Raw genomic sequence first — 16426 nt, 5'->3', positions numbered from 1 at the left:
GGGGATGGTGGTGGTGTATTTTTTGCCCAGAGTTTGACTGATTGAGGAAAGTTTTTTGCTCATAGCAGAAACTGGATTTTTTTTCACTTTGTTGAGCATCGCATCACTATTGCAGTTGGGTCAGAATGCAAGTCAAGGCCGTGTGTGAGTACTGGGTCTTTCTGTTTCCTGCAGTAGAATGGTAGATGCAAAAGGAACTTCTTTCATATTATTTTTAGCAACCTCTTCACTGTACTAAGTAGAGATTGATTGAGAGTATAATTAGCTTAATTTGAGCAATTCTTGGCATGGCCTGGCTGTCACTGGTATTGTCACAATTTGGAACAGTACTGGGCTCTTATGAGACCCTTTTCTGTGGACGTCTAAAGCAATCAGGATTTTCCAGTGTTTGCCAAAAGATGGCACTACACTGTTGTGAAGAATCAATGCTCTTTACTCAGAAAGTAACACATCTGCACAATCTGGATGTTAAATTAAGAATCTCTTTGGAGTGTTGATTTGTTCCATTAGATGGAGTATGGAACACTTTAGTTTCTTAATGAATATAATGTAAATATTTTTTTTCTGCTTGTTCAGGTTAACTTCATTTTCCTGCCAGTAGGAAGCTGTTGAATTACAATTCATGTGATTCTAGTTCTAGAAATTATATTCTGCAGTTATTTCTTACCTCCCATTTCCTTCTCACATGAACAATGAACTGAATTCTTACCACTGCCTAGCTGCCCTAGAATATAGCCTCTCTGCCAAAAACATGGCAGCCCATGCATTTACCATTCCTGTCTGAATAACTTTCATGTGTGGGGACTCCTAAATAGTATTTGAGTCCAACATTTTCTCTGGTTTTGCTCCCGCTTGGGGTTTATACCATGCCTCTCCTTGTCCATTCTTGGTCTCCTTCTCATTCTCCTGCCTGTAGCTCCTAGATGCAGTTCCTGTACAGTCTTGCCTGTACTTTTTTGCTGGCCTGGTACCAGCCATTATTGAAATTGAAATACTTGCTAGCACTCCCTGCCTACTGTGCTCACTACCAACCCAGATGATGGAGGCAATACGGTGTTGTATTGCTGTCAGGGCAGCCCTGGCACACTCAGTTGACAGCGTTGTGCTCCCAGCTGGGGATGGATGACCAGTGCTTAAGGTGTAGGGGTACTTGGAGCACATTTTCCAATCACATCACCCAGGAGCAAAGGTCCTTTGCAAAGTCATAATAATGACTAATTGCTCTGCTGTTACTATTATGCCAGCACTGATGCTAATGAGAAACTTCCAGCAGAGCAGGACAGATGCAGATGTTTACCTGAGTTTAGAAGTTTGTAGACTCATGTAAAAGTACAGGATTATTCTGTCTTTCCTAGTAGAAAGAAAGCTAACTTGGTATTTAGGTTCCTCTTGGTTAAAATGTCTTTAGACATTTTATGGACACTGTTTAATACTTCAGATAAACAGGAGGTTTTAGATGACCTCCTGAGTTTTCTTGCAGCTTGAATTAGCCTGTGATTATATGATGATGCCTACAGTGTTAATGTAAATACATAATCAATTCTCTTGATTAAAAATATGAGTCCCATTTTGCTAGGCGTGTTATCTGTGTGCTTGGGAAACTTAAATTTCATCAAGCCTAGGAATTAATGCATTGTGTACCAGCTACCATGTGCTACCTCTTTGTGCAGTCACTTTTGGTGATTGGTAGCTTCCTCCCATGAGAAGTGCAGTAAGTTATTGTGCACCTGGTCCCCACTAAAAATGTCTTAATAGTCTTTGTTCCTACAGAGTCATGTAGGGAAATGTCTTGCACTAGAAATTAAATCTCAAGGTACTAATGGATCAAGACTTCAGTGTACCTAGTGAGGTATTAATTCATACACATTCTTGTTGCACAGTAGCTTACTAATGTAGACACCTGTGATTTCTCTCAGAAAATATTGGTAATACTGATTATGACCAAGTTGAGAATTCATGTAAACAGAAATATTGATGTTAGCTATTATTTGATATTATAATAACAGGAACTTTTACATCTATTGTTTTAAGGACTTTAATAGAGACAGACGCAGATATTTAGGACCTCATAAAGCCTCGCTTTCCCACTGGTTTGCAAAAATCCTTTCTGCCTGCAAAGCTGTGTTCTGTCACGAGAGGGCAGCGTTGGAACACAGAGCAAGCCCGGGCGCGGGCAGTGTTCAGTGCTGCAATGGACGCTTTGTAAATCGTGTTCGGCTCTTTGACATACACACCTGTTTAAAGAGTTTGGCCAGAGAAAATTTTGCTGTTACTGTTAGTTTTGTCCCACCGAGCTGGTAATTTCATATGCCGTTGGAATGGCTACAGGGATTTGACAGGATTACTCATCCAGTGCATCCTGAGTGGAGTCTGCTGTCTGAAAACTATTAATGGATTTTTTTCTGAGCATTCAACAATCAAGAAGAGATCGAAGAGGACTTTTTATAGGGTGAAAACGTCTCACTGTGAATTCCAGAGGTAACTGTAATGAACTGCTTTGGTCTTGCCTCAACTTGTATGTAACAAATACCCTGATAAATACAGTACTTAAAAGTCATAGAAAAATATATACCTTCAAAATAAACAGAAAAGGCAGCCTCTGTAGAATATATCAGCAAGAGGTCTTTGCCCTCAGTTATGATCAGATTCTGACTTTCATTTTTATTTGGCACTGTTGTCTACCCAATGTTGAGATATTTAGTAATAGAAGTTTCTCTTAGGGATATTCCTGGTTTGGTGTTGTCTTAAATACATTGCTGACAAATTGCCTTGTGTATGTTTCATTTTTGAACTCTGTTTTGAAGCTGAACAGTTTAAGGATGACTGTTGGCAATGTCTCAGAATAAAGCTGGGAATAAATGCATTATGACATCAGTGTTACGATGTTGTCAGATTCTGCAACACTGATTTTTCTGAATCAGATTCAGAGCCTTTTACCCCAAAGTTTTTTCTGATAATCTATGATGGAATGAAAAGAAAAAAGACAAAGACCAAATAGCAATTTGATCTTCTATTTTGCCAGCTGAATTATAATATGTGCTGGCACGTTTTGCCAGCTTATCTTGCTTATGTTGTGATGGAGTTTTTTAGGCAGGTCAGTTTTTAAAAACAGACAAAATTTAACATAGAGCATTGACTTAAAAAACAATTAGCCTGTTTTATAAAAGCTATAAAGGAGGAGCTGTGAGTGCTTGGATGGTACAGCAGTGTCAGCTGTAAGAAGATGCAGAGGGCTGGGGATGAAAAGCCAAATAAGTTAGTGGGGTTGCTGAGAAGAATGACTGTGAAGAAAGAGGTTCAGATATTCATGTAAGAAATGGAAGAATTTCACAGCTCTTTGAAACTGAGGACAAAGGAGGTGTGTGATAAGATGAAGTGGCAGCAAGGAAAGGGATTTAAACATGGTAGTCCAATACTGTTTTCAGCATGTAAATGTCATTATGTATTTTGGAGATAACCTATGTGAAGTTGTGACATAGGTTTGTACTGTAGTTAGTAGTATAAATATGCCTAAGCTAGTTTCAAATTATTTAGTTTGAGCATGAGAACTGCTGTACCCACTGTAACACAGAGATTGGCTGAACTAAAGTACTAAACTGAGCAGCAGAGTGTGTTGGCTCATGCTGAGCTCCTGTGTTGTGGTTGTGCTAATTTTGATTTTGAACTTTGCTTATTGGAAGTTAATATAGAAAAATAATTTCACTTCTCTCTGTCAGGTCATGTAGGAAAGCATCTAAGACATTGCAGGTAGCTTTTTTGAATGTGGTATTACAGTACAGTTAATCTGAACCATACATATTTTAATTAGGTACTAAAAGAGAAGTTGTTCACAGTTTTTGTAGAAGCATAATGCCTTTTTTAAGTAAATAACCTTGTCTTGGCAGTAAGAGTCAGTGAAACTGAATACACAAGCAGCCTCTGATTTGAACACTACTGTTTATAGTGTGTACAGAGGACAGATAGAAATGGCAGCAATCTCATGTTTCTAAGTCTCTAATACTGCCTTTTAAATAGTTGTGTGAATGTTAGCTGGTTACCAGCCACTAGAACACCCTGCTGCTTCCGGGATTGCAGAGGGGAACAGCAAACGGAGTTTTGAGCTGCCAGCAATCCTCCTGAAGTCTTCACTGAACAGCAGGAGATTCTTGAGTGTAAGGTTAACAGGCATAATGGGAAACACACCTGATTCCCCAGGAGGCTGGAGATGTATAAACAAGGGGTAGTGAGAAAATGGGGCTCTGAAACCTCAAAGAAGGTACATAGGTCTGTACCCCAGTGGGCCGTGAAACTGCATTTCTTTGGAGAACTGTGATGGCTGGGGAAAAAATCTGAAAGAACTTGATAACTTGATGTGATGCATTAGGTTTTAGCTTTTATAGTTTTCAGATTCTGTACTGCTTTAGTGTGTAGTTCTGAGCTTCATATTAAGGGATGGTAAGCTTGCTTCACAGAGTAGCTAGAAAAAACAATTCCTTCTCTAGCTTGGGACCAAGGACAACCGATCCAAATTTCAGGCCCGAGAGCATAAACAAGGTGGACTGAAGAGAGGTAAACAAGAAGGATGGGACTTCATAACTTAAAGCTATAACTGGACAAATACCTCCAATATGCTAATGGACTAGAACTTATAAAAGTGAGAGACCTCGTGACCGGTTGTCCATTTTGTGACCATTTTGGTTCATTTTGGGTGTAGCCCTGGCTGGGCTCTTGTACTGCCCAAGGTATATCCATGGAGGCCTTTTAATAAGTAGCTACTTCATCCTTTAACTCCATCTAGCCTCTGTTCTAGGTCAGCCTTAACAAGGCATTGGATGGAAGCCTGGATTTTTATGTAATGAATGTAGATAGGACCATTCCAGCCTCTTGACCTAACACTCCACAGTTTTAATTTATTTCTTAAGCTTAAATGCCTCATCAGAAGTTACCTTATAGTTTCTTAACCAACCGTTATCCTTTTTGCTTCTCATGTCTGTTCTGGCATTAAAGATTATTCTTTAGGGTTGTAAACAGTCAGAGAAGGTGAAATGTTTAAAATGAGTTTTATTTTTTGAAGGGAGGGGAGTGAGTGAGAAGTTAGAAGATGTAAACAATGTCTATGATCTACCTACAGGAAAAGTTTGGTTGTCCTGTCCTGAACAGAGCTGTTTTATCTGAACTTTCTGAATAGGATTGAGAATAAAGTATTGTATATCTGGAGATGAAATTTTGTATGAGCAGTAACCTCATTTTCTTTGTAGATCCTTTGAATGCCATTGTGAGTATTGTACCATGCATAGAGTGTTTCAGCTCTGAAATGTAAGCTTGGGAAGGCAGATTTCAGTGTATAAACTGTATTACAGTCTGTTTGTAGAGGGTTCTATTTAGGTGCCAAGGTGCTCATTCCCGACTATTCTTTCTGTTAAAGAAAATATGTTCTTATTTTCCTTCCTTGAAAATTTATTTCTGAAGTTGGTAAATTTTTCCTAGATCTTCTCTGAGACATAAGTGATTTTGTTTTCCTGAACACACAATTTTATATGGTAACATATGTGTAAGAGCAGTTTGCTATTGTTCAGGTAACTGGACATTATGGGCTTTTGTCTGTGTATTGCAATTATAAAGCTACTAACCTTATATTAATAATATTTGCCTATTATGACTTATTCGATGCATGAAAGAAAAGCAGGGCAATTCTAAAAACAGAAAATGGTGCTGAAACACGTTTGTGCGTCTCTGCTGGATTATCAGCCACGAGGATAACAAACGTTTCTTTTCTGCTTTGATTTTGCATGAATCCTACATTTTAGAATTAAACTAGACTTCTCATGTTGTATCAAGTGCATATGCAATATTTTTCCTTTGTTAAGTACAGTTTGTATGATTTTAAATTTTTTATGCTGTGGCTGATTTTTAAAATTACTCAACAGACCATCAGATAAGGCTCATCTCAGAAAAAAGACATGTGAGTGTTCAGCTTCAAGCCTGTGATGAGGAACAAAGCAACTTTTGAGCTGAAAATAGAACGTGTATCTAAAGATCTTGATTCAAGCAAGTTGTTTAATGGCTACTTGTTTGGTCTGCAGTATCTCAAAATTTTTGTTGGAACTACTGCAGAGGAGTTCCTGGCCAAGGGAGATTCATTTAGACATCATTTAGAATGGCATGTGCTCATACAGACTCCTTTGAAGTGGACTTTGCTGCTTGTTTGGGACATTCTTATGGCTCTGTACATGGATCTGTTTTTTCCAGGTAGTTTGAAATTTAATAGTTTTCTTGAAATCCCTGATTTATGTGAAAGGGTTTTTTATTTTTTATTTTGGTCTGGTAGTTGATTGAGAAGCATCCATTAACAATTGAAAGATTTGCTGGCGTTTTCAACAGAAGGGCCAAAAGTTGGTTCAACAGTACAAGCACATTGCTTGTACAGTAGAGAAATGCAATATAAAAACAAGAGGATATTATAATTGAAAGTTACGTTTTCAGAACAGAAAACTTAACAGGTGAATTTTCTTTCTCATCAGAGTAGCTTGTGAAGGACAGAAGTTTATTTTCCAAGATTGCATTTCTGATTCTAGTTACCTTCTCACCACCTCTGACATTTCTGATGATATCATCATCAACAGTGTTTAGAGGTAGATTAACAGAGATCACAGGTTTTTGTAAAGATGAAAGTGATTCTTGTGTTCTCAGATTTGCATTCAGAAATGTCTAATTCAACTGATGAATATAAAAAACAGAAGTCCCACTTGTTTCTATGTTAAAGTTTCCCATATTGTTTTAAAAACATATTGATTTTTTTGTTGATGATGCTTAATTTTCTTTCTAAGCAGATTTCAGAAGGATCTCAAGGCAGTGCTATTAAAAATAAGACACAAAACCTCTCAAAACATCCTGAAACATTTAAGGTGTCCTTCTTTTTTTTTGAATCCAAGGATGCTGTGACGATATGCACTCTTGGAATAGGAACTGCTTTTGGAGAGTCCATTCTGGATAACACTCCTCGCCATGCTACCATTGTTACCAGGGAACATAGTGAACTCCTTAGAATTGAGCAGAAGGACTTCAAAGCACTTTGGGAGGTAAGTTCAGATTTATTTGCAGTTAATGCAGAAAAAAATGACTTGACTTTGAAAGCATTTGTAATATGGTGTTGTTGCATCTCATGTTGGACGAGCCCTTGTTGCTGCTGGCACGTGCAGCCCCAGGATGGAATCCACTGGGCATGTGGCAATAAAATAAAACAAGGGATGGGAATGACTAAAGGGCTAGAAATGGAAAGCTTTAATGGAGATAAAAGGAGGCACGCAAGGTCACAACACAAAGCATAAACAGCACAGATGTACATACCTCCTTTAGAAGACCCCCAAATGGCACGAACTCAGCCTTATATAGGCATTATCTAAGGGCAGGGAACCAATGAACAGAGAGAAACAGAAACAATACAATACAAGCACAAGATTAACTAATCAGAGGGCAGGGTTCAGAACATAGCCTTATAAGGAATAACTTAATCTGCATAATGTTCCCATTATCCTTTTCTTCTCCTTCACTTCTCACCATAACCTTACTAGAGATTTCTCATCTTAGCTGCGTAGTGTCCAGGGTCTAATGTTGTTATTTGCTGCATGGCTGGCCCACAGCCCATCCTCTCCAGGATGGACCACCACATAGTATGATGACATTTATATCATAAGCAAAGTATAATTATTTTAAATTAGTTTGGAAAAAAAGGAAAGTTTTCACTTCTCTGTCGTGCTTCATATAATGTATGATTACATACTCCTGTATTTCTTTCTTATAGGCCTCTTGTAATGAAATAACTTAGGTGGTAGAATTTCTGGTAGAATTTATTTATATACTGCAGGTGTTGCTCTCTTAGCCTTAATTTTGCTTTTATTGCCAGCTTTTATGAGGAGAGTCTATTTTTATTATACTCTGAAATTTTAAATTATTCTCATTTTCTCCTGTCTCATCACCAGCTGTAAGGGGTTTAGAATTTGCAGATGGATCAAGATCACTTAAAAATTGACTTACTGATTACATGTGAATTCCCTTAAAACTTTCCTTTGTGGAAAACATACCACTGAGGTTCTTCATTCTGTAGTCTGTCTACTTTGGTATCCATGCAGAGAAGACTTCATTAACATATTGCCGCAGAAAGTTACTGAACTTGAATCTGTTTGCATTTTTGCAAGCACTACTTTTGGTTTGAAAATTGTTGTGGGAACTGGAAGGCATCCTGTCGGCCTGGCCTACACCATTGCCAATTTGTACTTCCAGCTTGTTTGAAATGGTGACTGTACAAGTGTAGGTGTTGTGCAGAGCTGCCAGATGGTGTGACAGTGTCCTAAAGCTGCAGGTCTAGGGACACGAATTATATTGAAGAAATAGGTGCTGGTTTTAACATTTTAGTTCAGCTTCTAACTGTGGATGGATGGAATTTTTTTCTTTGTTTTCCTATGAAAGAGTAGTATTACACTGCAAATAATTGTCCTGAAGCAGTTCTGAAGTCAGTATCAGAAAAAAAGTCAGATCCCCAACTATCTACATTGATGGAGGAAATGGCACTTTGATCACCTGCCTGACAATATGTTACCTTGAGCACAGTTAATGATGCAGCATTGCCAAGGCATGAAAGACCACTGTGTGAGTGAAACATGCTTGCCACTGAATGCCCTGACAGTATCAGATAATTGTTCTTTGAATTGCATAGCCAGGATTTGTACTGTTTTTTGGCAGGTTCTACAATGAAATTAAAATGTTTTGGCAATTTCTACAGTTACTGAAGTTTTGCAGTTAATTTGAAGAATCTGACAAGGCAATATTTTTTTGCAGTTCACAGGGTTTTTTTTTTGCTACAGCAGCTGCATTGTAGTTTTAGGCCTTGGCATGAAAAGATGAAATATGCCAGTGGTCTCATCTGTTTTAACATATGCAGCATTTGTCAGTAGTCAGAAATTTGATAATGTGGATAGTGCTTTACAAGATAATGATGGGTGGAATAAATCCAATTTCAGCTTTCTCTGGTAACATTTTTGTAAAAATTCACTTTTAATTGGTGTAAGCACAGTCATTTCTCCCATGCATATGAATTTCCTGCTAAGCTTTCAGAGATTGTTGTTCTCTTACCAGGATTATTGGAGACGTGGAGGTTCCCTTCTAAAATTTTTTTAATTTTATATTTAAAGTTGTTTTTAAAATAATTTCAACATAATTTGCTCTTTAATCACTATAATACAGTTTAATTTCTAGCACTTTTGATGAATTTGCTGATTTTTTTGGTGATAGATGCTTTTGTGGAAGATGATATGAGTTAGAAGTACTGGAGTGATCACAGGCAGCTTTAGTATACACCTTGTGTGTTGCAGCCTTTATGAAATTGAGCTGTAGAACACATCACAAATGCTGCAGGTGTCAGTCAGAGACCACAGTTTGGATTGTGGTGCTTCTTTGCCTTTTGTGCCATTTTACAGTGAACTTAATATATTTTGTTGTGTATTCTTTCAAGGAGGCTATCCCTGTGCTCTCAGTGAGTGGAAAATTGTTCAGTGAAATACAATTTTGCTGGTTGGTCTCAGATATAATAAAGTTGTTCCTTTTGTCAAGGTAATATTTATTTCCTTGCAACCTGCTAATCCCAGAGTCTGCATAAACTGCAGCTAGCATGTGATAAAGAGACAATGTTTAAAGTCGATAGAAAATTATTTAAGAAAATTTTCCCAACAGTAGCACCAGTACTATATTATTATTAATATTGTTGTTACCTGAAGAAAGGTAAATACTTTTCTAAAGGGAGACTTTCCATGTTTTTGATGCTGCATTGTTCTTTCTGCCTTATCCTAAGGTTCATATATCTTTGCTGTGACAAAGTCTGTATGAGGAAACTGTTATTGTTACATGTCATTCTGTTTTGAATTGTGTTTAGTGAAAACCCACACAAAGTCAAGAGTGGATCACAGATATTTAATACATATGGTACCATGGAAAAATGGGGAAAGGCAATATTGTCGGTTCATTACAGTCCAGATACTGTAAAAGTTAAAATCTACTGTGGGCAAATTTCAACTGTCCACATAATGAGAATTTAATTAATGAAAGAAGTAGTTTATCCAGGAAAAAAAAAAGTAAAATATTGCCAAAATAATGTATAAGAACAGTATAAAGAACAGTAGTATAAGAACAGCCTAAATAAATTGTAGGGTTAGTATTCTTAAAATGGTTACTGATTTTATGTGTGTAGAATTTTAATGATTAATAATAGAAGTGTAAAAGTACAATATATGTTATTTTTAATTTGTTTGGTTTTCCCCGAGAAACTAATTTTTGGGGAAATTTATTTCCTTCTTTTGAGAGAAATAACAAAACAAAACTCTGTTAACCAAATAAGAGTTATTCCTTCAGAGTAAAGAAAATCCAATACTGCAATTTTAAGTATTGTTTCTTGTTTTTAGATTGTGAAGGTAATCTTGGAAAATGAAACAACAGAAGTAGATTCAGTATTGGCTTTAATTTTCTGTACAACTAATCTGAAGTGCTAGGAGTAAAAGCTATGAAATGTCCTTCTTAACACTAAAAATTTGTTAATACTGAAGCCTACTGATGAAGTTCACATTTGCAACAAATATTTTTATATCAATGCAGTTCTTTGAAAGACAATTACATATCTATTATGCTGCTTATGAAACTTTTAGTGTACATCCTGAAACTAGATTTAGAAAGTTTATTTATTTTAATTATTTCTAAGTTTAGAAAGAATTTTCAGTATCTCTGAAACTTCATATTGTGAATTTGCAGACTTCTCTGAGTTTTGTTTAAATTGAAAAGTAACTTATCCTGTATTAGCTGTATTGCTCTAAGCAGCAATGGTATTGGTATAATGATTCCCAGATTAGATATGTTTTACTGATGTACTTAATGCACAATATACAGCAAAGGTATTAATTTCTATGAGTACTGATGTAGTTGGGTCTATACCTGAAAGAAAAAGGGATAGCTACTACTAAACTGACTTTTTTTTAATTAGTCTGCCAGCTTTTTAAATTTAAGTATTCTTTAAGTAAAAGATAGGATATTCTTTATAAAAAATACAGTAAGGTGCCTTCTGTAATACCTGCAGCACTTAAAGTCAGCCCTTTAAGTGCAGAAAGATTTTCTGTGACCTTCATTTCTATCAGTCAGGGGATGCTGGTCAAAACAAATGACATTGTCCTGATAACAACAATTACCAGTTAAAATGAGCCAGTCTTTTCTCTACTGACTGTGTCTGTTAAAGTAGCATCCTGTTGGGGAACATCTGTTGATCTTTGCTGCTTACTCATCCTTGGAGACTCGTTGTCTATCAACGCTGTTACAGTGGATTAAAGATGATGAAATCTCACACTGAATTCTCACACAGCTGAACACTGTTTCCTGATAAAGAGCTACTAGGTTATGGGAATCGCTGGTGATTGTTCCTTTGTGCACCGAATGTCCTTGGCTTTGGTGTCTGAAGAGCACTAACAAACGTGAAAGAAGTAACTCGTTACTGTTACAACACTGTAGACTTCCAAGATACTCTATGGATCTGTAGGAAAAAAATACTGTTTGTGTTGATGAGGGCTTGCTTTCCTTCCTCAGCATGTATAAGTGATTGTGGTGCTCTTGCCCAAAAAACAGCTTCAAAGCACAAAGGAAAATACATCCAAAAATAGACATGAAAATAGAAGGCTACGCATGGGGAGCTCTGGTCACGCACATCCTGTTGAGCACTACCTTGCTCCACCCCTAATAACTGGATTCTTTTAAACAGAGTTGGAGGGAAATGAGTGCATTTGAGCAGTGTGATCATTACAGTTCTCCGTAATTCATCCTTGAGCTTTGTCTTTTCATGCAGTTGCAAACTGATTCAAACCCAGACAGGAAGGGAGTGAATCTGCTGAGAGGTGACTTATTTTTGGAGGTCTTTCCTACTGTGGTGTATTACTCAGCCTTCCTTGGATAACATACAAATAACCGATTTCCTTTTGTGTGGACTGTGTTAGAAGTTACTGAACATGCCTTGAGAAACACTTGAGTAATGAAGAACAGCTATTACTTCAGCATGGAGTGACTTTGGAGAGAGGGAGACTTGGCCCCCATAAGGTCAATAAGGTCAGAATAATTTTTTTTTTAAATTCCTATTCAGCAGCACTTACACTTCTTGTAAACTGATAAACTGTAGTGACATTTGCTTCTTGCTTTTGCCCATCTGCTGTCAATTCAGTAGCCCTCAGCAGACTGAACTGCTCTGTAATGATAGCTTTGGGAGAAGCAGCTATCTTACCCCCTTTGTTTTCTGAGCACTGTGAGCACTAGGTTTATGAGCTAGTTTAAAACCAGGTCTGTCAGAACAGAAGTTTTACATGCCATTTCATTGGAATGCCATGTAGGAAGCACATGTATGAAAGGGGATGCTATAGCACTGTTCTGTGGGGTTTCTGAATAATGCTTGAGTTCATCAGAATTGGGACCACAGCTCTCTGTATATTTGTATGGAATATCAGTTTGTCACTTTTAGGTATATCTAATTACACCTCTCATACCAATGTATAAAATCATTTTATGCCTCATTTTATGTCCTGGAATTATAGTAGTAGGAATTATGAAGGCATGTAAAAATACATTACTGAAAACAAATATGGAAGGATGTAATTTTTTTTCCATTTGGTCATATTGAAAGTGCATTGTTTGTCAAAGGAGGTTACTGCATGTAACCTGGTGTAATGCAGTAGGCAGCATTTCAGAGAGGTGGCCTTTTCCTTGCCTTAAGCTGTTGGAAATGTTGCATTGTTCAATGAGAATGTTCTTTCTCTGGCAGGCTCCTGAACACTTCAGTGTGTTTAAGGCGTGTTAGGAATCTCACGTAAATGTCAGTACTTTCTAATATACCTTTTCACCAATGAGTACTCCAAACCAGAAATTCTTTCCAGTTCATTTGAGTGAGAGATTAAATTTGATCTGAGAAATGAAATATTGGAAGGGGGGAATCAAAGAAAAAATCAGATTAATGTCCAGCCCCTAAACTATCACCTTGATTTATGATGTACCACTCTGCCCGTTTATTGCCCAGTAATCAATTGCAGAAGTCTCTGCCCTGATTTACTGATTTCCCATAGGCAAACATAGTAGAGATATAAAACTACAGTTAATAAAATACAGAATATTTAGCTTTGCAGGATGGGTGATCATGTGATTTAAAATAGTGAAGTGCTTGGAGACACACAAAAGTATAAAAAGGTGGTCATGGAACACTCAGCTGTCTTTACCCGCTTCATGTCACTCTCTCCATTGACTGCTCAAATGATTCCTTGATGATTTGTCTCTCTAATGGGATTTTATTTGAGAAACGTGAAAGTGGTCAAATTGTGGTAGCCTGCATTTTCAATGTAACCAGAACACTGTGTTCACCAACCTCCCAAATAGTCATCTTGTCAGAATAAGGAAGAATTATTCCATGTTGTCAGATACAGAATACAGGACAGAAGAGAGTTGTGGAAGTGATGCCTGGAGAGGCTACCTAGCACAGAGGCTAGGCAGAGTTAAAGGTAGGTATTTATTGAAAGGCCTTCAAAGGCTGCACCTTGGGCAGTGCAGAAGGCTCGCAGAGACTACAGCCAAGATGGACGACTATCACGGGTTTTTTGGATGGGTATAAATTTGGTCTATTTGCATATCAGAAGTTAATTATCCAGTTACAGCTTCAGGTAATGGAGTCACATTCCCCCAGTTTGCCCCCTACTTCACTGTTGTTTACATTTTTTGGTGCCTGAGAAAGTGAGGTGTCCTTGAATTTCAGGTCTAGAGAGAAATTGGTTTGTCTGAATAAAATGGGAGAACAGTAGCTGAGAGTCTGTGGAGTTTTAGAGTTATATACTAAAGCAGTACTGATCTGAAAAATATAAAAGCTAAATCTTAAGGCATCAGAAGGACCCAAGTGTGTGGAATCTGTTGCCTTATGTTTTCTGCTAATCTCAGCTGATAACAAATACAAATTTTTATGCAAAGACACAGAGCTAGTGTGAGAGACACTGAAAAATGAAGTGATGGTAGGCAAGATTTTTTTTCCTATAGGAACACATGGAAGGAGGAAGAATATAAAAAAAATCCCTGTGCCCAGTTTTAGAATATGACAGTAAACACAGAATTGGCTAGATGTGAGCAAATCTGTGAAAATAGCTAACATCCCACCTTCATACATTGTGTTAATACTGAGAAAGCATGCAAGTGAGTAGCAGGGAAAGATTCCAGAATTGTTATTATACCAAGAAAAAGTGCCAGATAGTGCTCCCAATTTTGCTGGTATGAATTGAACATATTTCAAATGAATACAACGGAACTGATTTATTACATTAGGAGCTACATGGGAGCAGATTCTGGCCTTTAGTACTGCAGTTACACTGGTTTTGATCATCTTCATAATATGGTTTTAGTTTTCATCCTTTTGTTTTGCTTTTTCAGATATTTCTAATTTTAATGAGTGATGCTCTCTCTGGTAGAGCAGATTTTAATGAGCATGAAACAGCATTTAACCCTCAGGAGCCAAACATACATCAGAGCCAGCCATGTTTGTCAGCATAGCACCATGATGACTGCTGCTTTTGTTTGGTTATATTAAACACTTCATATTTTAAGAATAGATGCAGATTTTGTGAACAGTATTTATGACAGTCTGTATCCTAAGATAACCTTCCTGGCCATTGGCAATGGAAAAGCTTTTCTAGGAACAAGATTTTTCACTTCAGTAATGCAGCATTTCCCTTGGCGTGATATGTACTGATGAAAGTGTAAAAGCGTTTTGGGAGAGTCTTGCTGTGATAAGTCCTTTGCTAAATAATGACATTGTGACTGAAAAATTCATAACTGGTAATTGTCTGCTCTGTTTCAGATTATTTACTGTGTTTTTATTATAATATTCAATATTGTCCATGAGGCAGAATTCTTGGAGAAGACCTACTTAGTTTTAACTCAGAGTGTCTCTTTTTTTGTTGTTATTCTTGGTTTAAGGTGACAGTCACTGGTGCTTCAGACACCTCTTAAGCAACTGAAAATATTGGAAAATAACGTGCTGGTTGGAAAGGTCTTGATCCTTCTTCATGTCTCTCTGCAGCAAACTTTCCTGGTGCATGTTCTTGTGTGTCATCCCTACAACTGATTTGTATTTCAGTCTCCCGATTTATTCTGAATGTATTTCAAAGGCAGCATTTTGTGACTCTGTCCCTGATCACCGTGCAGAAGTGGAATAGGACTGTGCAGGTCTGGCTTCTCTTGAGCCATCCTACCATGCCATTTCTGCAAGTGCTGTTCTGTATCACTGTAATAATGACCATCTGTTTGAACCCCTTGTTGAATCCTGTTATACCAGACACTGTGCAAAAATATGTTGTCATTCCTATCTTCATTCCATATAAATGCTTATATGGTCATTAGCACTTCAAAAGGTCTTAAATAATGTTGCAGAAAGTTTGACTTATTTGAGGTTGTTTCTTGGATAAAAAAGAATTGAAACATCCAGAAAGCATGTCAGTCTCCCTGTTAAGTAATGCCTTTATTGGTTTTCCCATATTTTATCATGGTTAGATGTAAAGTTAATTCATCTGATTGCCAAGAAAAGAAAGTATTTTGATTGATTCTTAAAATATTTAAATTACAGAAAAACATCTGACAAACTGAAATGTATACACTTAAAGTCTGCAGGTGTTTTTCAGGCTGCAATTTTTCTTGGAAGCTTTACTGCCAAACTTGCACTTTCTATAACCAGCTTTTTTATTAGCAAAGAAAATGTTTTTCATCCTCAGCAGATTGTATTATTAAATGTGGTATCTCTAAGCATGATGCGCTAAATGGCAAAAACATATATTGCAAAACACAACTCACAACTGGGAGGCTATGAATAATACTTCAGGAAACAAACTTCTGGTCTTTCATTAGTTCATTTTTATTAAGTAAAAATGTCTTTCAGAAGAATCATAACATTTGAAGCTTATAAAATTGATTCTGGCTTTTTTCCCAGACATACTTTTTACTATCAAATATGTTTCATTCTCCTCTGTCACAGAGAGAAAAAAAAGCCTAACAGAATTATGTTTTTTCAGATATGTGTGCATATATAATCTGCTCTGTATCTAATATGTATTGTGTATGTAGATGCTACAACTCAAATTTAGATTTGCCGTGTCAAACTTGTGTGTCAGATTGCCTGGAGCTTTGGTTTTAGCTGTTTGTGGTTGGCAGTTTCCCTTTCCAGCCTTGAAGTGCATACCAAAGTGATCAGCTGCATAGGGCTTTGCTTGCACTTCTCAGCCTCTGGATTTAACACAGACCATCCCTTCAGTGTGCTCTTGTATTTCAATGGGTTATTTCAGAGATGGACCCTTTCTGATCTTCTGATTGGTGTTATCATCTATGTCCTTTGTCTCTTTTCAGATGAATT

The 16426-nt window shown here is 37.1% G+C and overlaps 1 protein-coding gene across 2 annotated transcripts in view; it reads left to right on the top strand.

Annotated features, from left to right (window-relative positions):
* The window catches only part of RAPGEF4 (Rap guanine nucleotide exchange factor 4), a 141819-nt gene that overhangs the window by 14109 nt on the left and 111284 nt on the right, over positions 1-16426 (top strand). For both annotated transcript variants that reach the window (XM_005484068.4, XM_005484069.4), the window contains exon 4: positions 6912-7058. In XM_005484068.4, coding sequence (XP_005484125.2) covers positions 6912-7058 — 147 coding nt within the window. The remainder of the gene's footprint in view (positions 1-6911; positions 7059-16426) is intronic.

Source organism: Zonotrichia albicollis, chromosome 10 (genome assembly GCF_047830755.1).
Source record: "Zonotrichia albicollis isolate bZonAlb1 chromosome 10, bZonAlb1.hap1, whole genome shotgun sequence".
NCBI lineage: Eukaryota > Metazoa > Chordata > Aves > Passeriformes > Passerellidae > Zonotrichia > Zonotrichia albicollis.
Note: the sequence above shows the minus strand (reverse complement) of the source record. Positions and strands in the feature narration are given on the sequence as shown.